A 20,901-nucleotide genomic window follows, 5' to 3' on the forward strand; every position below is an offset into this window, starting at 1 on the left:
GATCAGCTCCAGGCATGACGAAGCAGATATCGTCCTCTTTTGGAAGGCCAAACAAAGTAGTTTCGCTTTCACAACGAATCACACAGCACCTTCACAACATGGCGGCAGCGGCAACAATACTACAGCCAGAATAAAAGTTACACCTTCTTTCTTTGCATGAACATTTGGGCGGCGTTATGCAAATCTTCCCACATAGTGAGGTAGATATGTGGGGGCGTGTTAGAACGAGCCGTTTTAGGTAGGTGTGGCTGACTCTTAACTTTTATAAAGAATATCTCTTTGGATTTGAGACTTTAGTCTTTGCAACTTTACAGATCTTCTTTATGCACCAAGAGCTTGTAACACTCCAAAGAGAAAGGAAAAATTGAAATCGCATCATATGACCCCTTTAAGAAATTAATCACCAATTTCCTTTCTAAACTCTTAGTTCCAGTTAAGCGAATTTAGAAATTTGTGTGTTAAAATTTTAGATGTTAAATTTTAAGAAGACCGCATGTAGACGAAATTTGCAGGAGAAAAACCCGGAAGAGTTCTGACAGGCAGAGCAGAGAAAAAAAGTTTGCTGTTGTGCAGTCATGGATGAAGAATCTGAAGAATCGATAATGGAGGACAGGTCAGGATTTACGGAGGTATACTCCAGAAAGAAAAACTCAAAACGTAAGAAATCTTCTAAGGACCAGGAAGATAGTGGGGATATGGTGGTAACTACACAAGATACAATTAAAAAAAAAGACCAAAGCAAATCAGGAAAATTCAAGAGAACAAACTGTACGAACTACTGAGGAGAATGGTTTCAAAGTTATGTTGACATTTGAAAAGAGTTCAGGAAAGCATTTGCATCCAATAGGACTATCCAAAGCGATCGATAAAATCATTGGAACAGTTGTTTTGGCTAAATGTTTAGGACAATAGTGAAAGATGTTGGGGGAAAAAACTAACTACTAAAGATGAAAGAAATTAATGGGGAAAAGATTACATCCAAAGAGATTGGAGTAAGGTTGAAAAGGGGGTAATATATGGAATTCCAACATATATAACCACTGATGAAATTCATGAAAATATAAAAGGAGGGAAAATTGTTAATGTGAGAAGACTGTATAAAAACAAGGAAGGACAACGACAGGGAAGTATGGGTATCTTGCTGACATTTGAAAGGAAAATGCCTGAAAAGGTACAAATGGGATATATTAGTTATCCAGTAAGAGTGTATGTCCCAATGCCATTAAGATGTTTTAAATGTCAACGAATTGGACATGTGGCTGCAGTGTGTAGGGGGAAAGTAAGATGTGTAAAATGTGGAGGAGAACACGAATTTGATAAATGTACAGAGGTGAATGGACTAAAATGCTGTAACTGCGGTGGTCCTCATAGTGCAGCATATGGGGGATGTGAGGTACAATTTAAAGCAAGAGAAGTTCAAAAATATAAGGCTGAGCATAAAGTCACTTATGCTGAAGCAGTGAAGGTCTGTGGAAGTAAGGAGGACAGGAGGGAAGAGGTAAGGGACCAAATTACACAAGATTCAAGGAACATCGAAAAGGGGAAAACAAAGGAGCCTGAATGTAAACATCAGTGTGCTATAAAAGAAAATGCACTAATAATGACAAAAGAGAACTTTCTAGCCTTTATTGTAAAGGTAATTAATGTAACTGCTATGCTGCCAAGTAGATCAGCCAAGATAAAAACAATTCTAGAAGCTGCAACAGAATTTCTATGGATCTCTGGGATCCCAGTAAACACGATTCAATCTGATTCTTACTCGATCAGCAACAGTAGAAGCTTCCCTGGTTTCTGAGTAGTTTAATGGTGATATGCGTAATACAATGGAATGCAAGGAGCCTCGTAGCAAATGGTCAAGAATTCAAAAAATTTGTATTAGATTTAGAATATATGCCAAATGTTATTTGTGTACAAGAGTCATAGCTCAAGCCAAATTTGCAGTTTGTATTACCAGGATATAAGTCTATTCGGAAGGATAGAGTGGGGAAACAAGGGGGAGGGGTTGTAACATTTATAAAAGAAGGAACTATATATAGGGAATTAAATGAGGTTAAGGATATTGAATGTGTTGTGGTTGAAGTATATTTTAGAGAAGAATCAATTGTGATATATAATTTTTATAACCCTTGTAAGAAGATTTCAATAAATTTGTTTGAAAATATTGAAAAAAGAAATAAGGAATTATGGTGTGGTGATTTTAATGCTCATAATTGGTTATGGGGGAGTAAAAATATAGATCTCAATGGGGAAGTAATAGAACAATTTATGGATGATAGAGGATTAGTATGCTTAAACACAGGAGAAGGTACTAGGTTTAATATAACAGAGAATACGGTATCAAGTATAGATTTAACATTAATATCAAATGGAATGGCTGAAATATGTGAATGGAAAGTAAGCAGTGAGAATACAGTTGGAAGTGATCATTTTCCAGTTGTATGTAAAATAAATGTAAATAGTAGTAGTGCAGGGTGTTTTCTGCAAAGAAAATGGATGTATTAGAAAGCAGATTGGAATTCATTTAGCAAGTATTGTGAAACATATACGGATATAGTAGTAGAAGATTCAGTAGAAACATTTTGCAACTCTATTACGAATTTAATAATGGAAGCTGCAACAAAATATATACCACAAAGAAATGCAGGACAGAAAAATAAAAATATTCCATGGTGGAAAGAAGAGTGCAGTAAAGCAATAAAAGAAAGAAATAAGGCATTTAACAACTTAGGAAAAAATATGAATATAAGTAATTTGGTGGAATACACGAAAGCAAGAGCTAACACAAGAAGAATAATTAAGAATGCTAAGAGAGGAGGTTGGAGAGAATTTTGTTCTACCATTGGAAAAGATACTCCTATGGATAAAATATGGAACATGTTAAGAAATATGAGTGGGAAAGGGAAAAAGTCAACTCAAATACCAATTTTAATTGAAGAGGATACAGTGGCAGTAACAGATATAAACAAAGCAAACATATTGGGTAAGGTTTTAGAAAAAGCGCATAGAATAGAATTGGGAGAAGAATATGAATTAAGAAGAAGAAATATTTTAGACAAAAATCCAGATATAATGAAGAAGAGAAATAGTAATAATAGTTGTATGGATTCAGAGTTTACTATCACAGAACTGAAAACAGCACTACAAAAATGTGCCAATACTGCTCCTGGGTGTGACATGGTAAGTTATATAATGATAAAGCATCTGTCAGATAGTGTATTATTAATGATACTTAAGTTATATAATAAAATATGGGTAGAAGGAATACTTCCAAAGATATGGAAGCGAGCTGTAGTAATTCCTATTGTAAAACCAGGTAAAAATCCAACATACCCGGGAAATTATCGACCAATTGCTTTAACATCAAACTTAAGTAAATTAATGGAAAAGATCATAGTATGTATGTATGTATGTATGTATGTATGTATCTTATGAGTTAGAAAATAAGGGTAAATTATGTAAATATCAGTGTGGATGTAGAGGTAAAAGATCAACAATGGATGCATTAATAAAAGTCAGTAACGAAATAGAGAAGGCAATAAAAATGAAATAAATTATGGCAGTAGTATATTTTGATATAGAAACAGCGTACAACACAATATGAAGAGAGGGGTTGTTAATTAAAGCATCAAGGATAGGAATAGATGGTATAATTGGTTATCTCAGGTTTTATTTGAACGAACAATTATAGTACAAGTAGGAGCGTATCAGTCATCAGTTTTTAAGGCAGAAAATGGTATTCCACAAGGGAGTGTAATAAGTCCAATACTTTTTAACATTATGATTAATGATATTTTTGACAATTTAGGATATGGTGTGGGATGTGCGTTATATGCTGATGATGGTGCTATTTGGAAGAGAGGTCGAAATGTACCCCAAGTGATTTCAAGTATGCAAACAGCTATTAAAAAGGTGGAAAAATGGAGTATAGAATGGAGTTTTAAAATGTCAACAAATAAATCATGTTATATGTTGTTCAGTAGGAAAAATGACGTTTCTAAAGATATTGAAATATTATTGTATGGAAAGAACCTTTACCTTTAGAACAAGTAAAGGTTTTTAAGTATCTAGGAATTTGGTTAGATGGGAGATATACCTGGAAAAAACATGTTGAGGAAATAGATAAAAAATGCAGGAGGATTTTAAATGTGATGAGGGCAATAGCTGGAAAAGAATGGGGTGCTGAAAAAGAATCAATGTTAACAATATATCAAGCTTTGATAAGATCTATACGGATGCATGATTTATGGTTCAGCATCAGAAATATTATTAAGGAGTCTAAATAGGATACAGTATCAAGCTCTTAGAATATGCTTACGAGCAACTAAAACAACACCAGTCAATGCGTTATTAGTAGAGGCAAATGAAATGCCATTGAGTTTGAGGAGAGTTAAATTGTCTTTGGTATATTGGTTGTCTTTAAAGAGTTATTCTGGAAAACATATAGCTAAAGATATTTTAAATAATTGCTGGGAATACTCAAATAACAAAGGGAGAGGATATGGATGGAATATAAATCAGTTAGCAGAGAAATATCAGATAACAAATATAGAATGTAGTGTGTCACCTGTATGGGGAGAGGTACCAACATGGATAATTCCTGATGTTAAAATTGATCTAGAGATATTGGATAAGAAAAGAGAATGGGAGGAAATGGGTAGTATTAAATATAATGTAAATAAGTATATACAGGAAAGATTTTATGCAAGTATGCACATTTATACTGATGGATCTAAAGACCCCAAAACAGCTTACATGAGTAGGAATATATATTCCAGATTTTAAAATATCCATAACTAAAAGATTAACATCTAAATTGTCAATATATACTGTTGAAATGGTTGCTATCATAATAGGACTAACATGGGTAGAGGAAGTAAGACCAGACAGAGTAGTGGTATGCTCTGACTCTGCTTCTGTTTTAACATCATTGATTACTCGGCAATCTTCTAGAGAAGATTTGATGTGTGAAGTATTTACATTATTATGGCGTATACAAAGAAAAAGAGTGGTAGTTGGATTCTGCTGCGTGCCAGCACATGTGGGAATAGCTGGTCATGAATCTGCTGATGAATTAGCAAAAAATGCTTTAAAAAGAGAAGTAATAGATTTTAATGTTCCTTTAAGTAAAGGTGAAATTAAAACTATCATTAAGGAAAATATTATTAAAGAATGGCAGGACATATGGAATACAGATAATAAGGGAAGGCATTTTTATAATATTAAAAAGATTGTTAATACTAAAAGAAGTGTAAGTGGTAGAAATAGAAAAGAAGAGGTTATTATAACTAGGATGAGACTTGGACACTCGGGATTGAACGCTTCACTGTTCATAACAGGAATACATGAGACTGGTCTATGTGGGAATTGTGGGGAGAAAGAAACAGTGGAGCATGTAATATATAATTGTACAAGGTATGATGAAGAAAGAAAGGAATTAATATCATATTTAAACAAAAAAGGTAAGGTAAATAAGGATTTGGAATACTTATTAGGATATGAGTTTAACAGAGATAGAGAAGGATACAGGATATTAATAAAATACATATATACTACTGGGTTAAGTGAAAGTATTTAAATATAGAATGCAGGTGCTCTATATTCTATTCTGGATCTTTAGGAGACCACGGATTTAGTCTGGAGGAGCTGAACACGCAGCGCCAGGTGGAGCCTGGGGAGAAGGAATGGGATGGAGCATCGAATAATTATTTAAGTAGGAATAGTTGTGTATATGTGTGTGTAAGAACAGGAAAAGCAAAAACAAGGAAGAAATTGATTATAAATAAACAATGACTGCATAACAGTCATAAAAGTAGGTGGCGATATGCACACAGGATGTAACACGCCAAAAAATGGAAGAAGAAGTAGAAGAAATCTGCAGGATGACGTCTGAACTACTCGCGGAAGTGACGTAACTCTACGTTTGTTCCTCCAATCAGAGCTCGCAGCGCACGATTTCGAACATCAACGTCCCCGACGGAAAATACGCCACAGAATCAACTCGCACAAAATACACAACTTACGCACTATCCGGCCTAAAGTAGCTGTTTATATATCTTATGATAGTGGCAAATAATTGGGTAAGACGTACGCCGTGTTTTGGTGAAGCTCGGCGTAATATGGAGATAAAAGCTGATCTCTTGATCAGCTGATAGACTTTACACTGGATTTCGTGGATGTGTGACTGATCGTGCGCAGCTCAGCCATGGTTCGGGAGCGGGTGGTGCAGAAGAAGTCCTTCCAGCAAAGTCTGGACGACATCAAGGACAAAATGAAGGAAAAGAGAAACAAGCGTCTCGCCGGTGCTTTAGCTGCCAGCCGCGGCCTGTCAAAACTGAAGAACAAACACACAGGTGAGATTGATTACAAGAGAATTTGGCTTTGTGTTGCATCCAGTGGCCAGTGTATTGGTATATTTGTGACTTTAGTTGTACCTTTTGATGTGTTTTTGTGTTTATAACTTCTAGTTTGTCTTTAATGATACCGTTAGTATCAGTACTAGGTCTATGGAAACACACATCTCAGTTATTAAAGCTGACATAAAACAATGAATTGTGTCATTTACGCACCCTCGCGTTGTTCCAAACCCATATAACTGATTTTCTTCTGTGGAAATCGAATTGAAATGTTAAGGACTGACAGCCTCAGTCCCCATTCACTTTCTTTGCATTGTTTTCCATTAACCCTAACATCTCCATTTGTGTTGCACAGAAGGTCATACAGGCTTGGAAGAAAATTAAGGGACTGCAAATCACAACACAGTTTCATTTTTCCAATATATTTTGCCCTCCACAGCTACAGTGAAGCCATTTGTCCTGAAGAGTGTCCAGGTGAATAACAAAGCTCTTGCAGTAGCCCTGCAAACAGAGAGGGAGAAGGTAAGGCAAGCGCAGGGGGTCATCCTGCAGCTCAAAAAAGAAAGGCAAGCGCTCATCTTTCACCTGCTGATGCTGAAGAGGACGCTTAAAGATCGAAGACCTGCTGAAAGTGCCCAGGTGGGAGGTGTACACAAGGTGTCAAGCAGATGCTGAGTACTTATTTAGTGTGGTGCAGTTGCTTATATGTAAAGTTTTCATGGATGGAGACATGGGTTGAAATGCAGTGCAGGATCCATGTACAGATTTTTCTTTGTATGGGCATATGAAATGATGTGTTTTAAAGTGTGTGTGTAGTTATTCATTTTACTGCTTGTTTTTGTAGGTTTCTCCTGTAGAGACGGGTCCACCTCAGCCCATCAGTCCTAAGTAAGCAAGAGCAAATCTGTAGCTCTAAAGCTTTTAATAAAAAATATAACATTTGGGGTCAGTAAGATTTTTTTTTGTTTTTGAAAGAAGTCTGTTATGCTCAACAAGGCTTTATTTATGGATTAAAAAACAGCAATATTGTGAAATATTATAACAATTTAAAATTATGCTTTTGTATTTAATATATTTTAAAATGTAATTCATTACTGTGATGGCGAAGCTGTATTTTCAAAAGACATTACTCCAGTCTTTAGTGTCTCATGATCCTTCAGAAATCATTCTAATATGCTGACATGCTGTTCAAGAAACATGTCTTATTATTGTCAATGCTGAAAATAGTTTTGCTGTTTAATACGTTTGTGGAAAGCATTATTTTAGGATTAGTTTATCGAAAGCACAGCATTTATTCAAAATAATTATTTTGTAACATTATACAATTCTTTACTGTCACTTTGATCAATTTAATTAATACTTGCTGAATAATAATTTCTAATACTTGAGAACCCATTTTGACCAAAACAGCTTTTTTTTTCATGATTCGTTCAACTTATTGATGATCATATTGTTACTGTCATTGTGGTGCAGACCAGTACATGTGGTTGAGATGGATATCCCTGATCATCACTCAGCAGAACCACCTTTTACTGCAGGTACTGGACCGTATCCTTATCACCTTAATTGCTGAATACTATAAACAGTCTGTATGTTTGTAGTTTTAATCTTTACTGGTTTATGTTTGCAGAGGCTGTTCCAGGTTGGCGTAGTGTCAGACAGGTTTCGTTGCCCCCCACAGTAGGAACAAGGCGAAAGAGACGCTCTGAGGTTGTGAGGAGGCGAAGCTCACGTTTTGACTCTGGCACGGTCGAGAAATGTGACACATTGGATGTGAAAAGAGAAGAGACTATTGATAACAGACAAGAGGTGTGTCATGAACAGGAAGAGCTTAATAAAGAACAAGCTGGACAAAAAACAGGGCAGAACTGTGAGTTCAACCTAGAGATTTCTGAACTCCCAGCCGTTCAGCACTCGACGCCTGAGCCCACCAAGCGGCCCACCAGACAGCCCAAGAAGAAACCTACCCAAGCCGCTCCCCGCCCCAAACCAGAGAGGGGACGCAAACCAGACCGAGCCCCGTTGAAGAAACCATGGGAAAACCCCAAACCCCGTGCTCGCTCCAAGAGCCGGGACCGATCTCAGAGTCGTGCAAGAGCGGCGCTTCCACCTACCGATCGCCTTAACTCCTCGTTGGGTGGCAATGACACCTTTGACTTCGACTGTGAAGAGGCCATCCATCTAACGCCTTTCAGAGCAGGAACCAAAGCTGTGGAGAAACCATCACCTGATGCTCCGGATAAAGAGGACGAGGTCCTGCCCAGTCCTGTTGCCATGGAGACCAACAACAGCCTCTCAGAAGATGAACAGGATGCAGATGATTCTCCTTACGTACCGAAGAGATCCAGAAGAGCTCGGAGTCCACTGCCCAGACGGGCTCGCTCTAAAAGACGGTCTGCTCAAGAGGCCAGAGAAAACAGAGGGAAAAAAAATACTGGCCAAAAGCAGGACCATGTTAAAATACAGCACACAGGTAAGCATTCAAAGATTTTATTTTCTGTATGAAACTGTTGTGTTTTCTGTGGTTTGATTTCATTGTTTTAAATGAATGTTCTACAGAAAAAAGTGGGCCTGAAACTGAAGAAATTGGCCTGCATCTCCACGATGATCTTGACCCAGGCCTTCTGCTCCCACATTCACCAGTTTGTGTTCCTCCTGAGAATCCCAGCCAATCAGAACCAAGCCAAGAGATCTGCCAAGGTAACTTTGTATGTGGGAACACTAAACTGAAGCATTGAAGCATTTTTCAGGATTTCTGCAGCTTTCCAAAATGTTTTTCTTGTTAATTCTCCCTTCCACAAATTAAGGCCTCAAAAGATCTTAAATCAGAGCAGAAATTCTTAAATTTAGTCATGCATTTAGCATTAAATGTTGCATGCACTGCAAAAAAATGTATATCTTCCTCAGTATTTTCCAATGCAAGCCTCTGTGCAAATTGTTTTCTGAGAAACGAAACGATAAGTTTATGCTTAAACAAGAACAAATCAACAGGGTATGAAAACATGTTTTCCTTTTAATTAAATTGATCTTGTTTTAATCATAAACTCACTCTTTATTTTTATTTTTTTTAAGAAAACAGGACTTTTTATCTTATGTCTTTTTGCTTCTAAATATATCTTGATTTAAGAATCTGTAGATAATGGCATTGGAAAATTAGTGGTTGAGAGCAGAGGTATTCATTGAAGTCCTTTTTTGCTAAATGAATTCAAAAGTAATGGAGGTCTGTTGGAAATTGCATTTTCAAACTTTGAAGCATTGCTAATACAAGACATTTGCATTTAGTGGCCATATTAGTGTATTGTCGCCCATTCAATGTATTCCCTAAATTCTCTTTATTTGGTCTTACATTTATCTTTATAAACACTTTTTAACAACAGAAGTATATCTTAAAATTTTCCTTGAGTTTTTTTCTTGAATTTTCTGTACTTGGGTCTTCTAAAGTCTTGCATTTCTTTATAAAATCTACAAAAACCCAGTTTTAACAATAGAAATATTTTCCCTTAGCGCCACCTTCAGTTGTTTCAGTGGAGACTCCGATCCCGATTACTCCTAGTGGAGAGGCGGAGCTTATGATGATTGACTGCCCAATATTTGAATTTCCAAAGCACCCTTGCAGCTCATCCGACCTGGAAAATGAAATGCCCTTGGTGAATAGAGGCAGAAGAAAAGGTAAATACCTTTACACTTGTTTTCTTTTCTTTTATTGCTATTTGACTTTAGATTGTTACATCTGTTGTTCTGGGCTCTCTTGTATCAATCTCTTGTTTCTCATCACATGTATGTGCATCTATCTATAAATATTCACTCACCAACATCACATTTCTTGGGGTCACTTTTTACAGAAGTGGTAGAAGGAAAATGAATTTGTCACACACATGCACTTGTGTTTCTGCAGGTGGGCTGGTTGTGCGCTCCTTTCTGGGCTTGGGTTTGAGTGATGTGACTAATCTCTCCCCCGCAGCCTATCAGAAGCCCATGTCTGCTCAAAACACCCCTCAAAGCTCCAGTCGTAAGCGCCGCTGTACGAGTACTGTCAACTACAAGGAGCCCTCGATCAGCTCGTAAGTTCTAAATTAAATTGTTCAGACTGCCTGGTATTGTATTTTTTTTTAAAGCTTATGGCATCATCTTTTTGTCATCTAACACACCTTTTATTTTTTAGGAAACTTCGACGTGGCGACAAATTTACAGACACCCGTTTCCTGCGTTCCCCCATCTTCAAACAGAAACCCACTTCCCGTCGGAGTTCACTTAGAAAGATGGAATTATATAATGAGGCTTTTGTGGGTTGTCGCTGAATAACTGATGCGATTTAATAGGCCTTTGTAACATGATTCAACTTCATAGAATTACACAAGGCCATTTTTTAAGTTTACAATAGAGTTCCAAGACACTCATAAAGTATTAAATTATCATTTTAAAGACTTTCATTGAAGTTGACATTGGATGACCATATAAAATACATCAACTCCTAAACAGCTGAGTATAGGCATGTCTGTCTAAGCTGTGTGGTACCAATAAAGTAAAACCGCTGAAATAGTTTCTGATGTGTCTAAATGCTTTACATGAAGCTCAAGCTGAAGTTACAATTGTTATTAAGTAATAGTCAGGACCAAATGAATAAAACTTTTGCATATAGCGGACATCAACTTAGATATTATAAAAAGGCTGGTCTGATGAAACAAGTACGTAATTATTTTGGCAATGCTTTTCAGTAAAGTAGAATTGGTTTAACTAAGAAATCTTCATGAATTATGATCTAATAACAAACAGTTGTACTGTATTTATGGAAAATGAACATTAACCTAGACTTGAATGCTGTAAAAAAAATATTGCTAGTTCATGAGGCATGAAGTTTGATTTAACTACATTATAGTGTCAAAAGTGAATGCTACAGCTAAATCTAATTGTTCACATCAAAATTTCATACATTTTTACATTATATTAACATTGCTGCACTGTGAACTAACATGAGCATCTATTTTATTAGAATCAAGATTAATAATTGTATAAAAAATTTTGTTCATCGTTAGCTAATCCATCAAGTTCACAAATGAGACCTTATTGTAATGTTTCCATTCATGATACCTAATACATGCACGTCACCACTGTATTCATGTTGCACATAGATCATAAAATCTGTGCCATGTATTTTTCCATTCCTCTTCATGAGATCAAGAACAGTGTAAACTCATCAAAAATATACAAGTGTACACAAATTTTTCCACCAGTACAAAATCTGTTTCAAAATCATCCATAAGACAATGGACACAAAACAACACACATTTACGAGTTTACAAGTCAAACACGTTTATTTAAGTTTATGCTTTCTTTTGTGTTGTAGCTTTCTGGAGCTTCTTCAGCTCATGCTTGATGATCTTGTTCCTCTGCAGAGAGAGAGAAAAAAAACAGGTTAGCTTGTAATCATATCTTCTGACCATGCAGCATCATATACACCACAAGATCTTTTTTGTACTACAGTCTGACAAAACATACCATTTTCTTGGCCTTCATCACCTTGTAGCGATCAAAGTCAGTCATTGTGGCCCTCTGTTAAAAGAAAATTAGCATGGTAAGAAAAAAAGATGAAGCAGAAATTGCTAAATCAGGATAAAAGATGCCATTCATTCAACTATCATCATCCAAATAACAACTGGCATAAGCACAAGAGATCTCAACCGGCTCTGTATGTTGTTACATACCTTCTTTCTGGCCTCAATTTTCTTGGCCCAGCTGCTTTCTTCCCACTTCTTGTTGACCTCTGCCTTTTCCCAGGCGCGCCTCACATACTTCTGACGGGCACTGAAGCAAAACAAAATGGAAAAGGTGATGAGTGAAACATACAGAAAGCGACAAATGCGTCATTAAAAAAAAAGTTGTATCCAACATTTCAGTTCACTACATTCCAGTCATCCAGATACAAATAGACCCTTTCTATCTACAAGACTGTGAGGACACTTTTCAACGGTCATCAGCATTGTAAAGCCTCGAAAGTTTTTTATATTTTGATTTTTTTTTTAAATGTACGAACACTTAAAAGTATACTTAACTATACTATACTGTATATCATCACCTTTGCATCAAATTACAAAAAAAAAACTAGCTAATGTGAGGGTGTTTCTAATGCAGTCTATGGGATGGATGATAAATTTGACATCATTCTCTCTTCTAACTGCTGTTAACAGTCTCAAATTTCTTCCTTTTTGAAAGTCATTAAAACACTATTGTGGAGTTTTTCTTTCGCTCTTTGAGCAAATGGGAATGCAAAAATATATTTATGGTACTCTTCCATTCACTGCTCTCGACGTTAACTCAACAATGACGACTTCCGCTGCTGAGAAACCCAGAAATGTGAAAAAGGTCTATTAAGTTGAATGCAGAGGCACATATATTTGCAAGTATATTTAAAGAGATTTTAATATTAAAAGGCACCTCAGAAGTGTCAAATTAAAACCCAAATACAGCCCTTTCAAAGTAAATTTTAAAATAATTTCTGACGTTGGTGTAAAATGTAACAAACACGCAATTTAGAGAAAACAAGAAATACATTTTGACATTTGAAAGCAGAGCAAAATTAAGATACACAAGAACCACTGCTGATCAAATACTACTACAATGAGACCAGCAAAATACATGCAATGTACCCATAAGATATGAAAAATGCTCCAGACACAAACTCACCTGTGAGGTACTTTGATGACATGGTCAGTGAGCTGCAAGCACTTGAATGGCAAAGCTTGTCTCTTCACTCCAGTGCATGGGCCATCTACCAGTGCCTGAGGAGAATTAAAAACAACCTCAGTTATGACTCTGCAAAACTGCCATGTGTGATTTAACCATGCAATATATTTTCATTAAGCTTTTTAATGTGAAAAGACTGTGTGCTTCATATTATACAGTATAGGTGTATTCAAAACTCACCCTGTTTTGGTCAATGACATCTACAATTGCCACCAGTTTGCCCTCGTAAGGACCGAATGCAACGAAGGCAACGCGGCCGATCTCGACAAAGCGCTTAAACACCTGAAGATGAATATACAGGACACAGGAGATGAGTATTGATGCATTTTCAATTCAAAGTTACTCCAGTGAGAAAATGGCAGTGACAACGACTGGCTTCGCTTTGTGCGTATACAATTATTTGTTCCCCGGGCATTTATTTGACGTCTTGTCCAATTATAAGATATAATTACACTTATCTATAGAATATATTTTAGGCAGTCTCTCCCTTTTCAAAAGTCTCTAGCTTTATGTCCACTCCACAGCACAACTGTCCCGCCGAGGGATCACGCATGCCTCCATAAGAACTGAACTCAGCACGGCATTCCAGTTATAAAACGCATTCATTTCAGGGTCTTTTGTTATTTTAGCATCACTTGGTGGCAATTAAATGTGAAAGACGACTTTACGGTCTGGCGGCTAATTTATGTGTAGACTCCGGTAAATCCGGCCTAACCCCCTCTACCACGTTGTTTCGAGACATGTCTGAAGCTTATTTTCTCACCGATAGCGCTATAAGGTTCACTTATACTACAATAACACTATATGTGGGGTTATTAATATACGTTTCCGATGCTTTCTTGTCCTGTAATGTTTCATAAAATACCATATTTATTTGATTTTAGACTCCGCGTAAGTGAGTTCACTCACCATGATGGCAGACCGTGGTAGAAAAAGGACTAAAGGACTTCCGCTCTGGAATGAAGAGCCTTCCGTTTGAGTACTGCGCATGCGCGGTGTTTTTTACAGTCTATGGGTAGAACTGGAAGAGAATTGTGATGTAAAAGCCATTGGAGCTGTTTATTTTCCTTTTTGAACAGTTTTATCATATACAGTCCAAGAGTGTGCTGTGACAGTGTCTTTTATTATTATTTATTAAAAGAAAGAATAATTACAGGCAAGTTTAAACATAAGTATAAAGGCTGCACATCAAAAAAAAAAAAAAAGAGTACAGTGTTCGTATATCAGGGACCATGTGATGTAATTATGACTGGCCCAAATCCTTTAAGCAGTTTGATACGAACTGTTCAAAAGAACATATCCAAATTTCACTGTTAATAATATGGTTTGGAACAAATCACAGAGTAAACATATATTATTTTAGAAAATCTCGTGTACTTGTAAATAATGCAGTATATTAAGCAAAAACAATTTTTGGTGTTTTGTGCTGGACTGGTCATAGCAAGAAGTGGTAGAAAAGCTTCCAATGCACGCAGTTTAGTGTGTGACGCCGGGTGGCAGTAACAAGCACCCGTCAGTCTCACAGTTGCACGTAAATACACTTTTTACATTAAACGTGGCAGGTTTGTGCTGAAAGAAAATTGTCCCAGAATTCTATTCAGCAGGGTCGTTGGTCTAGGGGTATGATTCTCGCTTAGGGTGCGAGAAGTCCCGGGTTCAAATCCCAGGCGAGCCTTTTCTTTTTCTGATGCTTCTAATGCTCATCACTGTCACGCAACAATGGCAATTAAATGATCATTTATTTTAATTACGTATTTCATTTAATAAATAATAAAATAAAATATTATGTTCTCAATAAAACTTTACTTCATTAATTATTTGTTTCATCTTTGTTGGTTTTCAATTTAAAACATCATATAGGCCTATACTGTATATATATATATATATATATATATATATATATATAGTATAATCTGTTTACCATATCCTTGCTGACTAAGTATTAATTTCTTTTAAAAGAAAATTCTACAAAAGATTTCTATTTTGAATAAACGATGTTCTTTTTACTCGTTTTACTTTTACTCATCAAGTAATCCTAACAAAAGCATCATAGTTTCCAAAAACTGTTTTCAACAATGATAATAAATCAGCATATTAAAGGATTTCTGAAGGATCATGTGACACTGAAGACTGTAATGGCTGATGAAAATTCAGCTTTGCCATCACTAGAATAAATTATATTTTAAAGTATATTCAAATGGAAACCATTATTTTAAATTGTAATATTTCACAATATTACTGTTTTTAATGCAGTTTTGATCACATAAATGCAGCCTTGATAAGCATAAGTGACTTATTTAAAAAGCATTAAAAAATCATACTGATCCCTAACTTTTGAACGGTAGTGTATATAATTTGGAGAGATCCAAAGGTACTACACAACACTTGGTTGAATAGAGATGTGTGACCTCTGTCAGCTATAAATGAAAATGAATATGCGCTCTAACCAAGAGTGGGTGAAAGGTACATGTTTGGCCCTTGGGGATCTTCTTTGACCACTTCCCTATTTGCACTGCCTGTGTTTCAGTCCTCTTTCTCACAAAAATAATATGTCAGTGATGACAATACACGAGGAACTATGAGAACAGATCAAGAGGAATTTGTACTTACACAAAGGAGGTAAGCTGTGCACGTATACATCTCTATACACGTGTGTGTGTTCATGAAATAAAGAGATAAATGTTGATGCGAGGAGAACTTTTTTCCTTTACACATTGGAAAATTCTATTCTGTATTACTTGCTTGTGGTTGGTATAATGTTAAATACATAGGCCTACATAAATATATATACAACTTTTTAATGACAATAGGAAATATCGAAAAATGTTAAATAAATATAAGTAAGGATCATGTAATCATATTGTGAAATACCCAAGGGGCATGCTCTAAATATTAGACAGAAAATGTTCTTACACAAGAGCCAGAAGAACGATGAGAAAGATGGAAACAATAATAGAAAAAATCCAGGCATTATTAAATCTTAATGTGTGCATTTTGTATCTGTTTGCTGTATATCACAGGTCGTGGTGGATCTCCAGTTGGCTGCCATCCTGGTGTCCCACCTCACTCTCCTATCTTATAAAAGCAGAAAACAAAATCCTGAAACGTAAGTGTACTGTAAGGGTAACTCCTAAAAGGTTTCTGATCCCCATACAAACCATTCAACATCTCTATTGTATTTTCAGCCATCAAAGTGAAGTTTACTCAAGGATATGTTCCCATATCTAATGGCAACTACATATGGACTCTTGGCTTTAATGAAAGAGAAAGCTCATCTGACCTGTCAGCCTCTGGGGTTCAATGCCATCAGGTCCCACTGGTGCTGCTACATGGTTTTGGGGGTGGAGTGGGTCTGTGGGTAAAAAATCTACCTGCCCTTGCATTGGAAGGATGGCCCATGTTTGCACTGGACATGTTGGGTTTTGGACGCAGCAGTCGACCGACTTTCGGCAGGGATGCCAAGGATGCAGAGGAGCAGTTTGTACAAGCCCTGGAGGACTGGAGAAAAGCAGAAGGGTTGGAATATATGATTCTTCTTGGCCATGATCTTGGAGGATATGTTTCTACTGCATATGCCCTGAAATATCCTCACAGGTGTGTGTGGAATTCAAATAACATTTTAGCAATCCTGAATCATTCAAGGATACTTTTAATGTCCGCTATAATGATTTTGTCACAGATTGAAGCACTTGGTGTTGGTGGAGCCATGGGGTTTTGCAGCAAGACCAAATGTTCAGGAGCATTGGGTTCCCATCTGGATTAAAGTATTCGGGGCAGCAATGAATCCATTTAACCATCTTGGTCTGCTTAGGCTGGCAGGCCCATTGGGTATGAAACAGTGTTATTATCATTAACTGAAAATTAAAATCACTTTCAGTAAATAAAATAGAGCTGAAATAAAGTAAAATATAAATATTAATTGAAACAGTAAAACTTGATTAAAAATTAGAAATTTTGCTGTGGCAACTATAACTGAAAAAAAGTGTAAGCTGACATTAAAATTACTAAAACTAAAACTGAAATAAAAAAATGAAATAGAAGTATAAAAAACAAAACAAAAAAGCACATAACAAAATTAATATTTTTTAAACTAAAATTAAATGTAAATGAAAATATAAAAATAAAAATAATGGCCAAAAAAATATTAATAAATACATATGGAATATATAGGCCTAATACTGAATATTCAAACACTGGTCTGAAACTTAAAGGGGTGGTTGATTGCGATTTCAATTTTTTAACGTTAGTTATTGTCTAATGTTGCTGTTTGAGCATAAACAATATCTACAAAGTTACGAAGTAACATGCCGCTGAGGTGAAGGGCGGGACGTTTAGACACGCACTAGAGGCGGTTTAGCCAATAACAACACACTGGGCTAGCTAACCAATCAGAGCCCATGACCTATTTCTGAGGGAGGGGCTTCATAAAAACAGGAAATGATCAGCGTGTTTCTCAGAGAAGGGACAGAGCGGTGTGGAATAAAGGTAAATTATGTGAAAAATAATGTGTTTTTAAAAAAACGAAGCATTAACACATGTTACACTGCACCCCATAAACACAATCAAGCCTAGAAAAAAAACAGTGAACCACCCCTTTAAACACACACACACACAAATCTGAATTGTGCATTTTTTTTTCCTTTAATAAGAAATATGCAATGAATCGCGAGATATACTAAATTCACAATGTGAGAAATAAGGATGCAGTTAGGAAAAACAAGTCGCATCGCAATTGTGATAGCCTAATACCGCGTAAGGTCATCATGAGAAATAAATGATAACCATTTTATTTTTTATGCTAGTTTGGAAATCTTTCATAGTAAGGTGACTGATCTATCTTTTTCGAATTTATTTCTCTTTTAGGTCCTTTGTTGCTACAGCTTTTGCGATCAGATTTTAAGCAGAAATATGCTTCTGTATTTGCCGATGACACAGTGGCTGATTACATATACCATGTGAACGCACAAACAGCCAGGTATAAACCTCGAACCCGGATGGAATAACTACTTTCTGACTTAACAGACATAAATTAAAAAGGTTTAGCCTACTAATTTGTTTTGTGATTGGTCAGCGGTGAGACGGCGTTTAAAAACATGACAATTCCATACGCATGGCCTCAGCACCCCATGATGAATCGTGTGGAGATGATCAGTCCCTCTCTTCCCATGACCTTCATCTATGGATCACGTTCCAGCATCGATGGCCAATCAGGAAAAGCCATTCAAGAAATGAGACCCAACTCACACACAGAAATCATAGTAAGTTTGATTTCAGTGATAACATTGTCTTCCCCTGTAAAACTCCCCACAGTCACCTTTTTCTTCCTAATTCCTTAAGGTCATTCAGGGTGCAGGTCACTACGTATTCGCGGACCAATCGGAGGACTTCAACCAGGCTGTGCTCAAGATATGCAATAATGTCAAGCACAATGGGAAGGATGAATGAGAAAGAGAGAAAAATGAACAAAAATTGCATGGTGGAGAGGGTAGGCTATATGAGCCCAAGTCATGTACGTGACAGGAGGATTAGATGAAGGTGTGAAATGAGAGCCAGAGGAAGAAGATATATAGAAAATATAAAGGAAAAAATATTAAAACTTGCTCGATCATTTATAGCTTTCTGCAAGCGTGCTTTACAAAATACATAGGCCTATGCGTAGGTAAATACTCATGTAACATGTTATACGACAAAGTAATTTATTTTAATTAGGAAAATCTCCAGTACTTCTGAATATTTCAGTATATTACGCAAGCAAAAATAAGAAGATTACAAAAATAAACGGCTCTGCTTTTGTATGCTGACAGAAAACGTGCCTTCCGGATGAACGCAGTTTAGTGTGTGACCGCTGGGTGGCACTAGCTGGCAGATGCTCACAGTTACACGGGGGTGTGATTTTTTGAGTGAGAGGTCGGGTTCAAATCCCGGACGATCCCGTTGTTTTCTGCTGCTTTAAGCGGTCATTACTTTGTCAATGGCAAGGAATATGTCTAAAATGTAGTGATGGGAGAAACGAAGCTTTTCGAAGCATTGAATCAATTGAACCAATTGCTTCGAAAAATTATTCGACGTTTCGAAGCTCTTGAAACAGCACATGCTGGCGACACCTGCTGGTGAAAATGTTGTAAAAGCATCAAGAACTCTTCATCAAGCTTACAGAACAAATGGAAATGTTTTTTTAATAATGATCTTTAAAAAAGCATCATATGACCCCTTTAAAATACATAATAAACACTTAAATACTATTAAATGTTAGTGCTTGTGTTATGTGTTTTAAGTATAATCAAACCCTTAACACACAATGAACTCAATTAATTATTTAATTAATTAATTGATTTATGTAATTATTTAATCGTTTTCATTAGAGCTGTCTATAAAAACCAGCAGGCAAGAGTAGTGAAGGAGAAGGTGAAGGGGGTGGATTTAATTCTATCGTAAACTCATTTTGTTATTTTTAAGGTATGATGTGATTTGTAGGTTGAAAGTACTGAATGTTTTTTACACATTTTTTAAAACTATATAGCCATCTGTGTTAAAGAGAAGTTACCTTTTGTTTAACCCACAACATCTGGCCCTGAATTCTTTATTTTTATAGTAAAATTCCGTGGGTTTTCATGTCACATGATTAACTGGGCAACCAGAAGTGCTTCATGGGTTCACTTTGAGATCAACACCCCTATAGTGAACCATCGGAGTTTCGAAACGTTTCGAAACAGTGTGACGTAAGGAAGCGTCGTTTGCTAAAATCACGTGGCCTGGCCGGTTTGTTACGCGCTCCGAAACACTGATTCGAAACAAAAGATTCGCAAATGTTTCGAAGCTTCGTGAAGTAGTGTTTCGAACGCACGCATCACTTCTAAAATGTAATCTTATCTTATATATCCAAAGTATAACTGGCAAGCTGATAACATGTTTTATTGAGAATTTTGTTTTACATAAATTGTCTACAGTCTACACTCTAACGTTGCATGCATCAAACGTAGCCTACATCTGCACTTTGTTGTTTATGTGGACGGGAGAGAGTGCAAAATTCAGTCTGGTGTTTCAACCATAGACTGTATAAAAACGGTTTCAACACATTGACTCATCTGAACACCTCTGACTGGTCACTGAATTCATAAGCTCAACAGAATCGTGTGTGATTGGTTATAATGTGCAACACGCGTAAAAAGAGAGATGATGCTGCATTATCAGATCTCAATTTAATTCTGCAATCTACACACCCCCAACCAGGGTTTAAATTGGGCTGGGGCCATCCGAGGCTGAGCCCCGGCACATAGACTGTATATTATGCATCTATTGCTGAGGCGAGGCTCACGCAGCCACTTCAGGAGAAATCAAAACGCGCAACACTAAGAAACTCATCATCCTGAGGTAAAAATTCCAAATGGAAAGTTTTTATATTTAAAATACAGTTAGTTAGGCAACATCACACAACGTTTTCACCATTACGACTGTTTAATAGTTCTATAAACAGTTCAATAAGCAAATACAATAATATTAGGTCACTTACATTTTAGGCGGAAACACAGCGCATCTCACAGCAACCAGCCGATTCATTGCTGATTGATTCCGTGTTTTGAACGAATCGGTTGAATTAAAGTTTCATTAGCACATGCATACACATCTGATGAATCTGCCGTTTGAACGAATCGTTTGAATTAACGACTCAATGACTCACTCATTAAACACTACTGGCACTGGCGTTTTAATTTCGATACCATAGAGATTATGTGCTGTAGCTCAGGTGGATAAAGAAAATTTTTTTTTATTTTTTTATTATTGCTTTACTGCATTTACTGTCCATTTG

General features: G+C 36.5%; 3 protein-coding genes across 4 annotated transcripts; 2 read left to right on the forward strand and 1 right to left on the reverse strand.

Annotated features, from left to right (window-relative positions):
• Nucleotides 1-5,872: 5,872 nt before the first annotated feature.
• LOC107654748 (shugoshin-like 1) lies at nt 5,873-11,106 on the forward strand. 2 transcript variants are annotated; one of them, XM_016441984.1, is made up of 9 exons: nt 5,873-6,350; nt 6,793-6,992; nt 7,198-7,241; nt 7,827-7,891; nt 7,984-8,826; nt 8,913-9,053; nt 9,858-10,022; nt 10,315-10,414; nt 10,516-11,106. In XM_016441984.1, exons 1-9 carry the CDS (start codon nt 6,203-6,205, stop codon nt 10,649-10,651), a joined length of 1,842 nt encoding a protein of 613 aa, XP_016297470.1. In that variant the 5' UTR covers nt 5,873-6,202; the 3' UTR covers nt 10,652-11,106. The 2 variants fall into 2 exon arrangements, with proteins under 2 accessions (XP_016297470.1, XP_016297469.1); XM_016441983.1 differs by having other exon boundaries at nt 5,875-6,350; nt 10,249-10,414; nt 10,516-11,103.
• A 532-nt stretch (nt 11,107-11,638) lies between these two features.
• Nucleotides 11,639-14,084, reverse strand: LOC107654689 (60S ribosomal protein L14-like). The gene is made up of 6 exons (XM_016441875.1): nt 14,004-14,084; nt 13,275-13,376; nt 13,035-13,129; nt 12,056-12,155; nt 11,850-11,903; nt 11,639-11,740 (listed from the first exon to the last, which is right to left on the reverse strand). The coding sequence occupies exons 1-6, from the start codon at nt 14,082-14,084 to the stop codon at nt 11,675-11,677; spliced, it is 498 nt and encodes a 165-aa protein (XP_016297361.1). The 3' UTR covers nt 11,639-11,674.
• Nucleotides 14,085-15,651: 1,567 nt separating this feature from the next.
• Nucleotides 15,652-19,108, forward strand: abhd5b (abhydrolase domain containing 5, lysophosphatidic acid acyltransferase b). Its single transcript, XM_016441876.1, has 7 exons — nt 15,652-15,713; nt 16,115-16,200; nt 16,280-16,688; nt 16,774-16,922; nt 17,958-18,069; nt 18,166-18,352; nt 18,432-19,108. Exons 1-7 carry the CDS (start codon nt 15,673-15,675, stop codon nt 18,537-18,539), a joined length of 1,092 nt encoding a protein of 363 aa, XP_016297362.1. The 5' UTR covers nt 15,652-15,672; the 3' UTR covers nt 18,540-19,108.
• Nucleotides 19,109-20,901: the final 1,793 nt, after the last annotated feature.

Source organism: Sinocyclocheilus anshuiensis, unplaced genomic scaffold (assembly GCF_001515605.1).
Source record: "Sinocyclocheilus anshuiensis isolate Anshui unplaced genomic scaffold, SAMN03320099.WGS_v1.1 scaffold195, whole genome shotgun sequence".
In the NCBI taxonomy this organism is placed as follows: domain Eukaryota; kingdom Metazoa; phylum Chordata; class Actinopteri; order Cypriniformes; family Cyprinidae; genus Sinocyclocheilus; species Sinocyclocheilus anshuiensis.